Source organism: Salminus brasiliensis, chromosome 11 (assembly GCF_030463535.1).
Source record: "Salminus brasiliensis chromosome 11, fSalBra1.hap2, whole genome shotgun sequence".
Classification (NCBI taxonomy): Eukaryota; Metazoa; Chordata; class Actinopteri; order Characiformes; family Bryconidae; genus Salminus; species Salminus brasiliensis.
In genome coordinates, this window is record NC_132888.1 from 1,451,061 (window position 1) to 1,466,266 (window position 15,206).

Sequence of the window (15,206 nt, forward strand, 5' to 3'; positions counted from 1 at the left end):
CTGTACACATGCATTTGTTGACAAGCTGGGAGACTGTATGGGGCGACTGTACCCCAAAGAATGACCTCAAAAAAAGGTTTAATTCCAAATTACACACTACTAGTGTGTTTGCATAGTGTACTATTCAAAAGAAAATTGTGGATTCCAAATCTTAATACAGCATCATATCTAACAGAACAGAGTTTACATTTATTCTCATGTGGAAATCTGAAATCTAGGGCCATCTGAATTTAGACGCTGTAGTTTTGTGTTTTGCGTAGTTCACTATATGGGAAGTAAGGAGGCATCCGAGATGGAAAATGCATGCTTTGGGACAGTTTTTAAAAATCTTCACCTTTCAGAACAGTTTCTGTGACCAAAAAACATGTTATTGTGTGGCTAGGAGACTGAAACTGACAAATATCTAAATGTGTGGGAATATTGTTCACAAATCTGACACTACCAGAGCACTTTCTTGGGTGTATAAAAATAAAGATGGGTGTCAACGAAAAACTTCCAAATCAATGTAAAAAGATTTTATTCCTAGTCATTCTGGAGCTTTTCCATTGGTCAATTCTTAATCAAATTCTGACAATGAATCCAAGTTCTGTATATTGTCAGTGAAAAATGACAAATTAGAATTATTGCGAGACTGACAATATCAACCATTTGCTATCTGCATTCTCCAAACCAAAACAAGGTCACCATAAGGGCACACAATCCTGCACTTGGTGTGTGTTCATGACTATCAAGTGATTATGAAGTCCAGTTATCATCTGGGAATCAACAGGGCGTGGGAACACAACTGCTCAAAAATGTCACTGAATTAAAGGAGGGGAAATGCCTCACTAGATATGAGAGTGCAAGAGAGCGCGAGAGCCAGAGAGACGAGGAAAGATACAGGACACAGGGGAGAGGGTGGGCTACGGTCACCGAGAGAGCTTGATAATGAGTTAAAGAGCAGTGTGTAGATGTATACACGCACACTGTCCAAATATTTGTGGACATCTAATGAATGCATTCAGCTACTTTACGTTGCACTCATTGCACTAGTCACTGTAGAGAAGCACTGCCAATAGAATAGAACTCTCTGGCATTGAGGAGCTGTGGAGCAGTGCAGGAACTGTGTTCTCTGGAATGATGGACGGTGGAGCTCCATCCAGTACTTTTGGGATGTGGAGTAGGAATGACCAATGCTGTTCTCCCTATTAGTCACCTCATGTACATTACTCGTGGTTCCCTCTCCCAGTCCTACAGTATTTAAATTTTGTGAGCAAGGCTTCTAAAAATGGATATTGGTCGTGTGTGCGCGAGTGTGTGTCCTAATCTCAGTAGAGGCCTGGTTAATAAACCTGCCTTGTCAGTGATGGGGAGTAATTGAGTGATTCCACAGCACCGGTGACCTTGCTCAGACGGCCCACGGTGCAATGCCATCACCACCTCCTTCCTCGCCACACTCTCGCTTGCACACTTCCTACCTGCTCAACACTCAAGTCTGACTTTATGCACATCAAGGACAAAGGTATTGGACCAGCTGCTTTTTCATTTTCTTCTGAAATCAATCAATTCAGTGACATCCCAAAAGCATTAGACGGCGCTCCACGATCATTCCAGAGAACACAGTCCCACAGCTCAATGCAAGGGGGCTTTATACACCTCTAGCCCACGCCTGGCATTAGGCAGCATGGTGCCAATAAGTTCATATTGATCTGCTCCAGAGTGTCCTATTCTATTGGCAGTACTTCACTACAGGGACTAGACAAGCTGTGTGTGCATTTGCACATCTGAGTTAGCAATGGGTGCAATTTACCTAAAGCCTGAATGCATTATTTGGGGGGGGTGGCCAAACACTTGGACATAGCGCCATGCTATGTAGACTACTCTACCCGTTACTGGTCAGTGGAGCATCACAGTGAACTTGACGCCGTTATTTTAAGGTAAAATGCTACATAATGCTGCTTTAACAACTCAGTACTGCTCTGTTACTAGAAGTAGTGATCAGGTGGTTATTTTAAGGCTCTGCCGTCTCGTGAACGAGGGGTACAGGCAGAAAACCACAAACTTAAAAAATTACCACAACAAGCTGCTCTGCAACTCTGCACGCCTCATATCTGCGATCTCCTTCAAAAACGAAAGTGAACACTGCACGACTTGCTCCTGAGGTGCTGGTGGCTGCTGAACCAACTTTCATCATCATCTTTCTAAACAATGCCTGCTCAGCCGACGGCCCTTTCATATGCGTCCTGTGTCAAGGGGGTTGGGTTGGGTGCACTGCTCTTTGTCTTTCGCATACCAAGCTTTGATGGTGTTTAGAAGTTTAGTGGTATGAACGCGCCCCCTCTCTTCCCCCCTTTCTCTCCCTCATGGCCTGCACAGAGTGAACGACATACACTACTTGTCCAAATGTTTGTGGACACCTTCTAATTAATGCATTTAATGTACAAATCCAGACACAGCTTGTCTAGTTCCTGTAGAGAAGTACTGTTAACAGAACAGTTAAAAACCTATTGGCAGCATGCTGCCTAATGCCAGGCATGGGCTAAAGGGGTATAAAGTCCCCACCATTAAGCTGTGGAGCAGCGAAAAGATAGTGGTGCTCCATCCAATACTTTTGGGATGAGGTGGAGTGGTGATCATCTAACATCCGGAACTCCCTAACGCTCTCGTCATTGAATGATGCAATCAAATGCTCACAGCAATGCTTTTGCAATATAGTACAGTACTTTCATATACAACTTATATTATAACTTTAATACCCTTCATTTTAGACGAACCACAGTGAGCAGGTGTCCTAATACTTTTGTCTATATAGTGTAGGTAGTGTTAGCTGGAGCGTTAGACTAATTTATTGACTTGACTGCTCTGGCTCTTCCTTTGGTTCTTCCAAGGAGAAGGCAGTGTCTGATCTCCAAAGCTGGAAAACAATCTCATAAGACGTTAAATCTCCTAACCAACCCCTGGTGGGACGATATGCCTGCTAGGCAGGGAAGGACACATCTTTTATAAAAAAAAAATAAATAAATAAAAAAGGGAGGGTGAAAGAGTTGGCTGGTTAGATGCTGAGTGTTCACTCTTTACAACGCATTGTCTTTGAGGTTCAATGTCACATGAAACTACTTCTGCTGGAGAAGGAGGTGGAGGTGGGAAGGAGGAGCTAATGGCGCTTGTTTGAGGACAAATAATCAGCCAGGCTTGAGCGAGCGCAACCAGGCATGTGGGTCCACAGAGCTAAAAGTGCAATGCACTCGCCGTCTCGCTCGCTCACTCACTCTTACTCATACACACAACACACGTGTTGCTGCACTTCCTATGCAACCACCACTGTTGTGGTTTAGCAGTTCTGAGTGTACAGGATGTACTTATGAGATAACCTGTGCTTCTGCGTCAACGCCAGATCAGATCGGAGGGCCTGTAGAGCCAATGGCTGCACACCGGGGTAGGTACTTGAGTTGTGAGGAGAAGGGGTAAATAAAAAAAAATAAAAAGGTCTCAGTGACTAAAACGGGGGATTTGCTGTAGTTGCTTGGGAACCTGCCAATGAATTGAGGATGAGAGAAGTGTATTTGCATTGCAAAACACTTTAGTCTTCTCACTAGGGGACAGAGACACACGCACACACTTATGGTGGCGGAAGGAGACTGGGAAGTGTTTGATGGCTGCGTGTACAAAAACAAAACGTGCGCACACTCGTATGTAACCCCTGGGTGTGGTCCCATACAAGGCAGAATGACTATTTATAGTTTTACCTTCCCGCTGGATAAGAAAGCCAACAAAAGCAAGGTCAGACGGCCTTTGAAAATCAAAACTACTCCAAATCTTGTTGCCCCTTTTGTTCAAGTCCTCCTGGAATAAATGTGTTAAATCGGTGGTGGATTTAAAAAGGTGTTTAAATGTGGGTTAAGTTCACATATCCTTAAATTTGATTTAAGTGCAATTACAGTTGACTCAAATGTGCTTAAATTTAGATTACATGGTTATAACTCTTCAAATTCAGGCTAAAGGCGCCCACATTTCTTCATGTTTGTTTAAAATTTGCTTACATGTGGTTTTAGGTGGTTAAACTCAATAAATTTGGGTTATATGTGCCCAAACACCTGCAAATTTGGGTTAAATGTGATATTTGAATGTGTGTAAGCATTGGTTTGCTGGTCTGGTGTAAACAGCACAGACCAGTAATGGGTTAGAAGGAAACTGATAAGAGGGCTAGGGAGGTATTCGCAGCTTTGAGAAATGGCAAGTGGGGGTGAGACCGAATGACAAAGGCTAGTCACGTGTGACTGTGTGCCATGTGGATTCGGCCTAGTAGCCCACTTTTAGGGGAAGGGGGGGGTGCTGGAGAACGGAGGTTCAACCCCCAGAACATCCAACACTAGAGGAGATCTGGTCCAATCCAGGGCGGCATGATTAATGACACAGCCTGATGGACTAACTACCATTATGTGCCATTTTGAATGGAGAGAAACCCTTCCCCCATGCCCCTCACTCTCACTCACACACACACACACACACACACACACACACACACACACACACACACACACACACACACACACACACACACACACACACACACACCCCTCCCCCTTGAGATGACCTACTGCTCTGGCTTCGTGCTGCAGAGGCACCGCCGACTGCTCTCTTTGGTCCCACCCTCTTCCTTGAGATGAAAGGAGCGGTGGAGTGGCAGGGCTACAAGAGGAGGGGCATGGTGGTGGGGGTTACACATTCCTCAGCAAGCTCATATTACCACCTTCATCAGTGTGGGGGCAAAAAGGGACGCTTAGGCTAACTGCTAATTGTTTTTTTTCCTCCCTCCCCTCTATTGGGTGGAGGCTATACGTCCATATACTATAATAAAATTATAGGCTAGTCTCCATTTGGGAGGAAGAGCAAAAAGATCAAAGGAAGAGGTAATTCAGGAGTTCAACTCAAACCCTTAAAAGAACCACCAAAGAACATAAAGTTTAGCTGACTCTACAGCGCTTTCACACCTGCACCTTTTAGTCTGGTCAAATCGGACTCTAGTTCGTTTTCACTCTATGGTGCGATTTGTTTGGGCAGGTGTGAATACAGTTACGGCACTCTGATGCAGACAAACAACTGCACCAGTCCCAAACAAACTCTGGTACGGTTTGAGGGAAGAATGTGATCAGAATGCCATTCGATCCAACCATTAGGCAGGTGTTAACCTGGTCTACTGATCATTACTACAGCTAGGAACAGATGCCACCTCAGTGTTAAACTGTACAGAAATCCGCACTAGTCCAGAACACAGGACCTTCTTTCTGTACTTTCCTTCCCACTCCGCCCCAGATAGGACTGACCAATAAGAAAACGTTCCCACATGCGTTGCTGAAGTGCATTTTGGTAAGCTTGGATTTTCCTCCTGTGTGAAAACAAACCAAACCAAGGAGAAACGCTCCAAGTATTCAAACTCCAACCGATACAGACCAGAGCAAGCAGTGGCCTGTGTATTCCAGAACATCCAACATCACTACCTGTATTGATACACAGGTATTTTATATTACACAGCTCATCGGCTGGCTCCTGCGGTTGACTGAGGCTGGGATAATGCTAGGTTTGCTGAAGATCGGAACAGAGCATAAGACCTACAAAATGAGTGATTTAAAAGACAAACAAAGCACTTTTACTGCTATTAGCCACACGTTTGGTCTGTTGGCTGGAGACAACCATGCAGCCACCACAGACACTACTAGACAGTACCAGACGACCTAGAAAACATATCTACGGTTCAGTGAACCGGATGATCACATGACGATCAGCGCCTCCGTCGAACTGGTCGCTGAAAAACAGATCGCTTAAAAAAAATATAAGATAAAACCAAAGACCAGTTTGTGGCTCTTTACGAACTTTAAGGTCACAAAACTGTGTGTACATATGCTTTTTGTCCCAGTTCAGGTCTCCAAAGCATGACAACCAACCTTCAACCACCACACTCCCACACTTCAAATTAAGAACAGTTGTGGTTCTGAATCAGGAAATACTCTCCTGTTCTCAGAGATACAGCATGTGAAAATATTAACGGCATACCTGGGTTTCTTGGCGCTCTTCGGCTTAGGAGTGGTGGCCTTGGGCTTCTTCTCTTTAGGTTCTTTAGGTTCCTTAGGTTCTTTGGGTGTTTTGGGAGTTTTCGGTGTTTTTGGAGTCTTGGGCTCTTTCGGTTCCTTGGCCTCCTTCTCCTTTGGTCTCTTTTTGCTCTTTTTCTCAACAGGAGACTGCTCAGTGGGGCACAGCCCAGTCTCTCCATCTTCCCCCAAGCCTCCTCCTGCATCCAGCTTATTGACCTCGTGTTTCCCTTCTGGGTCGTCGCTCACCTTAGCTTTCTTCTTCTTCTTCTTTTTTGGCTTCTGCTCACTCTCCATCTGTTGTGCGTCACAGCTGCCTGGCTGAGGGTTCTGGCCTGAGGCAGGTGTCTTGCTGGATTCGGTCATCTCTGAAGAGGGGTCTGATGGGGAATGCTGCCATTGAGAAGGGAGAATACCAGTTAGCATTGCAAAATGGACAGGACAATTTCACTTTAATGGAAAACAGGTCATTAAATTTATTAGCCTCCATGTATGAATTCTAGAAAAGCATGAATAGGGGACCAGAAGCAGCACTATTTTCTAACAATACTGAAGTCTTCCCCTGACGGCATCAGCTTGCGTTTTGACCTGCAGGGTTTTCCAATCTGCTTTATTAGCCACTCCTGTGCTGGTCACTACAAGCATCACTCCAATACCTTATAACCAACATCCATCAGTCTTTACCGAATAGGTGTTTGCACAGGATTAGGGTTCTAGAGCTCAAACATTTGGAACAATGGCCCAGTTATCCATGTTAAATAGGTTTCCGAACAGGCCTGTACAGTGCCACTGTTAATATGATATCATGAAAATGGCATAAACAAATGTTGGCATCAGATCAGTACTCTTGGGGCTGAAATATTTAGTTACTTAGGGAAAGAAAACAAGATAAATAGCTGGACACCTAGCTTTTCCTTACTCCTGCAGAAACACCATCAGCAGACTCTTTTCTCTCTGCGTCTTTCCTGCAGCAGCATTAGACCCACCGATTCCTACAGTCTACAGCGGAGACAGACTGACAGGAAACACGGTGGCAGCTGTGCAGAGTGTCCAGCTGCCCAGAGGCCCAGCAGCAGATGGGCCCAAGGCATTATGGCACTAATAAATTATATCTATACTTTAAAAAGGAAAGGAAGGGTGGGGTAGAAGGCGTTTATGGACATCAGCAAAATTTACCGCAATATGCCACAACTCTCGCAAGGCACATGCATCTTAAACATCCTCGCCTCCAGTCAGAGCTTTTTCGGGACTTGGAAGGAGAATTCTGGGAACAGACTTTCCAGCATGGCGGCACATCATCGCAAAATTGTAATAGATCTTTGCAGTGTTAACAGGAATAGTCACCAGAAAAATCAACGGCCCAAAATGGCCCTATATCAGCACTTTCGCCACTACAGTCCCATCAGTGGGACCTGGTGTGGCTGGTTGGTCCCTGGTTGGTACTGTCCCACCGTGAATGCTCAATGCAGAACCTTCAAGCTTTGAATACGACAAGCTAAAAACCAACTAGCTCATCCAATTCATTTATGTGGGCCAATCAAACACCACATCCTAACACACTGCCAGCACAACTCCACATTGTGTTAATCTACATACATGTGTGCACACTGAGAACACCACAGTGGCAACCTTTCATTGCTATTCAATAGAACAGCATGGAAACCTTTTGGTTTTCTGATTTCTGGTCATTTAACAATCCCTTCACAAACTCCGCTTAAGCCCTTAACAAAAATGCTTATTACACACCAAGGTACGCTATTCAGTATAAACTGGTGGGACTATTCTAAACACACATCATCCTACACAGTCCACAGTTCTTTTGTTTTTAAGGCTTTCACAGGCTCAGCTTCAAGGTCTCCACTCGAGAAACCACCAACAGTAACCAGCCTGAAGCTGAAGGGTGTCTTTTCAGCTGCAGAACCAAGGAACTGAATTTCAGGTCTGCTCCGTCTTGTGCAGTCCAAGTCTAGACTTATTTTACTCTGGCATTTTAAGTACTGTTTTGGTTTAACGTTATATTTTATCGACATTTAATGTTTTACGTTTTCACATTATGTCATATTAAACACACAGCACTTGTGTGGTTGGAGGCTGTTGTATTAAATGTGCTCTACAAAATAAAGTTTACCTTCTACTGTAAGATGTCCCTGTACTGCATGGCACACTATTGCTTTAAGATAGGTGTCTCAAAACCACACCACTGTGGTGGTTAAATGCAAATTTCCTGTAACGAACTAAAAGAGGGGAATAGGGTGCAATATGCATGCGAAAACAATCGCAAGGTCACAGAAAACACCCAACACCCAGCCTAGTCATTAGACCAGCTGGACCGGAGGGGAGGATGCTGCCTCTGCCTTAACGGATAAATGTCTCGTCTCTTGCCAAGCCTCCCCAATAATCAATTGCATGAATGACAATGGGCCCTACGCACGCGCTCTCTGAATTTCTAATTTGACAGCCTCCGTCCAGAATGCGATATGCTTGATATAAAGTTTCATCTCTCCGACGGGGAGACTGACGTGTCAGTTAATCTAGCAGGCAAAGTGCTCGCGCCGAGAGCTAAATACTCCCTGAAGGAGAGGAAGAGAGGCGCTCTCCACCACCACCACCCCCCTCCCGCAAAGTGAAAACCAGCGATGAGCTAACACCCAATTCATCTGATGACTCTTGGCTCCTTTGCGCTGGGCCAAACCTCATCTAAACGCTATCTCAAAAGATTCACGGCTCGAACTTCAGCCCTCTTCCATCAGAGAGAGAGGATCTAAACAGGCTTCTTATTTATAATGGGGTTACTGCAGACTTTCAACACTGACTGCAGTGGAGAACCACATTCACCAGAGTTCTGAGATTTAACACCAGGATCACTCACGTGAATGTTGAATTCCCTTCTGAAAGAGGGTCCGGCCAGGTCCACTTTTTTTTTTTTTTTTTTTAAGTAATGCTGTCTGTGCACATTGTGCAAATGGCGCAGATGGCTCTACGTTTACAGGGCCGTACAACCTAATCCTGCATCATTTGCTGCTCCACTCTTAAACTGTATATGCCAAGCAGCCACTTAATTAAAACCACCTCCTTGTTTCTACACTAATGACCCATTTTATCAGCTCGTTTTAGCATATAGGAGCTACCGAGGGTTTCACAACATGGATTTTTAGCTTTAGTATAAGACATGACAAACAGACATTTGCTGGGTACGGAAGACCGTGTTTTTATGAAGTCTGGGAAAATTATATACACACGCCCAAATGTTTGTGGACACCCTTTCTAATGAACATTCAGCTAGTTTAAGTCGCACCAATTGCTGACATAGATGTGCAAATGCACACACTGCTTGTCAGGGCCCTGTAGAAGTACGGCCAATACATCAGGACTCCGGACCAGCTGTGGAGCAGTGGATAAAGTGTTCTCTGGGATGATGAATGGTTCACCATCCAATACTTTTGGGATGAGTTGGAGATATGGTCAGGTGGTGCCCATTTAACATCCAGAATTCATTGCTCTTTTCCCTCAAATCCTCACAGCAAAGCCTTCCTTCCTTGGACAGTAGAGACAGTTAAGCAGGAGGAACTCAAACACCCTTGAGGTTGACAAAAGCGATGAACAAGCAGGTGTCCCAATACTTTTGTCCATATAGCGCAAGTACCTTAGTACATGATTATATCTGTACCCATACCTGTCCCATTTCACTGCTTATTTTATGTTCATTATAGCTCCCTTACCTACCATTAAACAAAAGTAACAGTCTAATCAGATCTGTAACAAGTTCATTTAGTAAAGAATGGGCTGAAGTCTACCCAGACGCGCATCCGATTGTGCGATATTGGGACAATGAAAACATGAAACCTTCAGAACTGCCTAGAACTAGGGTCCAGCTGAATTATGAACAGTATTTTTGAGGTGGAGCACTGTTCTACAGCTAGAAAAGAGGTCCAAGTGAGAGGACAAGAATATCGGAAAAATGTATTAGCCAAGCCTCTTCTCCATTCATTTCGGTCTTTGCCATTACAGCTTCCGTGAACAGCGAGGATGTGTGTTCGTGGCTGTGAACAGCTACGCTTGGTACCCATTTAACTGGTGCTGCAGAAGCCACAATAGAGAGTCTGTTCCAGTAGAGAAACCCCCAGTCTACTGAAGAGTCAGCCTCATTTATTTCCCATCAGAACGTCTCAGTACTTCACGAGGACACCACTGTAACCCAATAGCCCTTAAAATAAAAGGTTCTTCAACTGTTCTTTGAATGTACGGTTCTTTACTTTATACAGTCTATACACCAAATCAGCCACAACATTAGAACCATGCCTTATCTTGAGTTGTTCCCCTTGTGCTGCCATAGCAGATCTGAGCATTTAAGGCATGGACTGCCCAAGACCTCTGAAGGTGTGCTGTGGTACCCGGCACCAAGACTTCAAAACATTAGCAGCAGATCCGTCAAGTTCCATAAATTGTGAGGTGGGACACTTAATGAACATCAATGGGCCTTGCACATCTGTCAGCAATGGGTGCAACAAAGCAAGAAGGGTTGTCCACAAACATTTGGCGTACTATTCAGGCAATTGTTCTGAAATGAACAAAACTGCAGCAGATCCATCCAGGCAGTTGGAACAAGATCCTGGGGTGGATTTTGGACTGCATGCTTAGTAGACTTGCTACATGATCTGTGAGCCCTGCCCAAGTTTGAAGCATGGACTAGGCATGCTCAGAAGTTTTCCAAGACCAGAACTGTGGCAAAAACAGCAATCGGGCTCAGAATGGAGCATTCACAATAAAAATAAAACAATTAAAATTAAGTGAACGGGTACGAACCGCCTCTTGTGAACACCCTAAAAGTGAAGTGATTTTTAGTTTGATTTAATAACACTTCTACTGTATTCCAAGTGTAAAAGAGCCCAACCTCATCAAAAATCACTGTACTATTAAAACAGTGATGAGCTGGGAGGGGGCTGTATGAAGCCTGTGTTCACTCCTGAGAACACAGACTAATCTGTATTGAACATGAATGGAGAACATATCCCTAACCAAATATTTGCCTAAAGCTGCAGTAGCGCCACAACGAGACAACCAAACCTCAATAATTAAACACCACCACAGCTGGTCTGAAGGTGGCTATTAACCCTACCACATGAGAAAGCAGGAGGAGGAAGAGGGAGGGGCTTAAAGTCTTTTTTTTTTCTTTTTAAGGACAAGAAAACGATCTGATGGCTTCAGGCACTTTGTGAGGCAGACAAAAGAAACGACGGCTTACTAGCCCACAGTCAGAGACGGAGATGCACTGAAGCGACCAACACTGCTTCACATCTAGGTCAGATGTGAGGTAAGACAAATTAATACTGACATCCTAAATGTCACCCACCAAAGTTTATAACCAGGACCCCATTATATCTAAAACCTACCAAAAAAAAAAAAAAAAAAAAAAAAAAGCATCACCACAGCCCCCCACCAGGCCCTGCTGCGTTTTCAGTGCTCACTACAGCAGTAATACTGGGGTAAAACCAGCAGCAGAGCTCGGCTCTGGCCAGCCATGCTGCACTCACAGTGCCACTGTGTGTGAATGGGTCACCAGAGAAAGAGCCTCTCAGTGCAAAACAAGCTAATGGCCCGGAGATCACGTGACCCACACTGAGCCGGGGCGATCGAGAGCTGCCTCACCACCAGCCCCCCTCCTCCACCCGCCCTACAGGACACATCCTGCTGAACGCCATTAACTCACGCATGAGTCCTCTGAGAGGGGAGAGAGCTAGACGGAAAGCTAGATAGATAGACATAGACAGACAGAGAGACCTAGATTGAGACAAAGAAAGAGTTAGTGTGTGAGACAGATATGAGAGAGCAAGACTGAAAAAGAACGAGAGGAAGAGGGGAAAGAATGGGCGAGAGAGAGAGAGAGAACGAACAGGGGAAAGTGGGTAGGAGTAAAGGAGACACAGAGGGTAAGCGAGAGAGGAGAGAGAAGAATAGAAGAGGGGGAGAGAAAGAGCAAGAGCGGAAGGAGTGCAGACGGGGGAGGAGAGAGATGCTTAGAGAGAGCAGGAAGGGAGCATTTCCCCTTCATAGGAGGTGGGAGCGGTTTGTGTGTGTGCGTGTATGTGTGTGTGATTAGTGCAGTGGCGCCTGTGTCTCGGGGAGGGCCAGGATATGCAGCAAAGAGGAAATAAACAGCTGTAAAAATCCATTTCCCTCCCACACCCCCAAAACCCCCATACTCCCCCTTCACCCGCAGGGGCTCCGCTAACACGCCACTGTGGAACCCTCAAACACCTTCCACCACCCACCTGCAGACTAAAAGACTTTCCAACTCCACACACATCCCTACACACCTACCGGCCTAATAGGGCAGGAAACTCCATCATCTAACCGACTTAAAGCTGAAACTTACACTAAAAAGACAAAAGTGTTGGGACACCTGCTTATTCATTTCTTCTGACTCAATCAAAAGGTATGAAGACCAACTCTACTGTGCAGGGAAGAGGGTATTCTACTAGATTTTGGAGGAGCACTGCTATAAGGATTTTACTGCTCTTGTTGCTGAATGAGTTAGTGAGGTGGGATGGGGTGTTGGGATGATAATCACCTCACCCCATTCCAAAAGTATTGGACGGAGCACTATCATTCCACAGCTCAATCCTGGGGGGGCTTTACACTCCTCTAGCCCTCGCCTGGCATTAGGCATTCCTTTAGGAGATTCCTATTCTAATGGCAACAGACTTGGCTCATGAGAGATAAAGAACTGCATCAGTGAAGCTCCACTGACCTGTATGTGAGGCACTTGGTGGCACGGTGGAGGTGACTGGTGCGTGGGGACCCAGCCGCCCTGCTGAGGCGGTGGGGAGCCCTGGTGGTGCGCTGCCAGGTGCGCCTGTGTGGCTGGTAGAGCCGGAGAGGTTCGCACCTGCTGCAGCTGTTGGAAAGGCATCGCGGGCGTCTGCAGCTGCTGCCCGGGCCGGGGTGCTTGCTGCGAGAGCGGGGCCTGTGCATCTGCGTGGTTGGTTGGCCTTCCTTGAGCACCCGCGCCCCTGTGGTTGGGTGACAAGGCTGCGTACATCTGTGTAGGGGGAGGGTGTGGGTGCTGCTGCGGATGAGGGTGCTGCTGGGGGTGTGGATGCTGTTGGGCTGGCCCCCTCTGCGGGTGGGCCATTGGACCCTGGGGTTGGTGCGGAACGCCAGGGAATCCACCCATGTCTGGTCCCAGGCCTGCACTAGGAGGGCGCCCCTGCTGGGGTGGAGGAGTGCCCGCAGGGGTGGCCATGTTCCTCATGGGCGACATGGAAGGGGGAGAACCGTAAGATCCCTGAGGCGGAGGGGCAAGGTGCTGCTGCTGCATTTTCGGCTGGGTCGAGGGTTGGTTCTGCGCTGGATGCATAGGCTGGGGGGTCATTTGGTTCACGTGAAGGGGCTGCTGGTGCATTGGTCCCTGCTGGGCCCCAGGTGCGGGGTACCGCTGGGGCCCCCCAGGGCCCGGGTAGCGCTGCACCTGGGCCACAGGAGCACTGGGGTTGCTGTTGCTGCTGGTGGTAAGGCTCATGTTGGGACTCATCCCTGAAGTGTTGGCTAATCCCTGATTAAGGTTGCCGTATGGAGGATAGGGAGGATACTGCCCTGAGCTGTTTACAGTGTTGCTGGAGACCGGCTGGTTGTTCATATTAAATCCCATGTTCTGGTGGGGTCTTCCTCCCATGACTTGCTGCTGCTGCGGTGGCTGCTGCTGCTGTTGTTGCGGCTGCCTAGACGGACTCTGAGGGAACGGTGAGCCGTGGCCGGCCACGGAGTCTGGATGCACAGAGCCTTGGGGCGTTCGGTGAAGGAACTGCTGACCGGGCTGCTGATGTTGCTGAGGTGCTTGCGCTGGAAGGCGCATGGCAGGTCCTGCCATGTTGGGATTCTGCGGTAATCCCACGTGACCCATAAAACGGTTTGCCTCCTGAGGCATGCCTTGGGGGAAGTGGTTCATTCTTGGAGGAGTTTGCGTCTGGTTGTGACCTTGCATGTTGTAGTCGCTGTGCCCCATGTAGGGTCCCATTTGATGGCCATGGCCCTGAGGTCCTGCAGGGCCATGCTGATGAGAAGGTGGCTGTGCCGGCTGTTGCTGGAATGGGGGTCGACCCTGTTCGGGTACCTGCATGGCCTGAGGGCCCCAGGCACCTCCACCATCCGGGAACGACTGGCCTCGCCCATCTCCTTGTGCACCTGGGTAGACGTGGTGCCCTCCAGGAGTTCCGGGTCCTCCGCTGTGGGCCACCGGGGCAGCGTGGTACCGCGAGTGAGGGGACGACATGCCATTGACCGGACCGTTTCCCATCATCCGGCCCCCTTGCTGCTCCATTGAATGCATCTTGTGTTGCTCATACTGACCAAAATGATCAAAGTGGTGGCCAAGCTTGGGCTGCCCGGCCACAGCAGGCGTCGAAAGGTGAAGAGACGAGGGGAGCTGCCCATAGCCTTGGTGCTCGTGGGTCATCTGCTGGCTCATGGGATTTGTCTGGCCTTGGGGAAAGCCACAGTCTCCCAGACTATCGAGCCCGTCGGAGAACAGGTTCTCGTCTCCGAAGAGGCTCATCATGCCTGGGTCGGCCATGGCAGCACGCCGGACCGACTGTGCAACAGGACAGGGGAATGTGTGCTCACGCAGAGGTGGATGTCCTCAAAGCTGCTAATCCGCTAACTAATCTGCAGCATGTCACTCCATATTTCCTTAATTCTCTCGGAGAACGCAGCGTCAGGCGAAGTCAGGTTACAGGGGACCTACCAAAAGAGAGAAAGAGAGAATTAGAACATAGGCCCTAGGTGAGCACCATCCCTTTCGTCCACTTCAGCCTGTGCTTTATTAAACTTTCAGCTACTGAGGCACAGCTGTTGAGAGATCCAAGTGCAGTGAAGAACCAGCGAGCCTTTTCGCTTCAGAACCCCCACCCACCCACCCCTTCAGTTAAGTCAGTTGTAACTGACTCTCAGCCAACCTATAATCCCTACCCCCACCACCCTTCTCCTTTTGCTTCCAAACAAAAGAAACCACACACACACACACACACAGCTTAAATTCATTCATTCTTTACAATCCGTTGTTGGTCGGGAAAGAACAAAAGGATCTGGGAGTGAAGGAGCAGCAGAAGCAGCGGCGGTAGTTAAACTGGAGCAGCTGCCAGGCCA

General features: G+C 47.3%; 1 protein-coding gene across 4 annotated transcripts in view; it reads right to left on the bottom strand.

Moving 5' to 3' along the window:
* chd7 (chromodomain helicase DNA binding protein 7) overlaps positions 1–15,206 on the bottom strand; it is a 68,668-nt gene that overhangs the window by 36,626 nt on the left and 16,836 nt on the right. For all 4 annotated transcript variants that reach the window (XM_072691287.1, XM_072691290.1, XM_072691286.1 and 1 more), the window contains exons 2-3: positions 12,814–14,801; positions 6,031–6,458 (exon numbers count right to left, since the gene is read on the bottom strand). In XM_072691287.1, coding sequence (XP_072547388.1) covers positions 6,031–6,458; positions 12,814–14,634 — 2,249 coding nt within the window. In that variant the 5' untranslated portion in view covers positions 14,635–14,801. The remainder of the gene's footprint in view (positions 1–6,030; positions 6,459–12,813; positions 14,802–15,206) is intronic.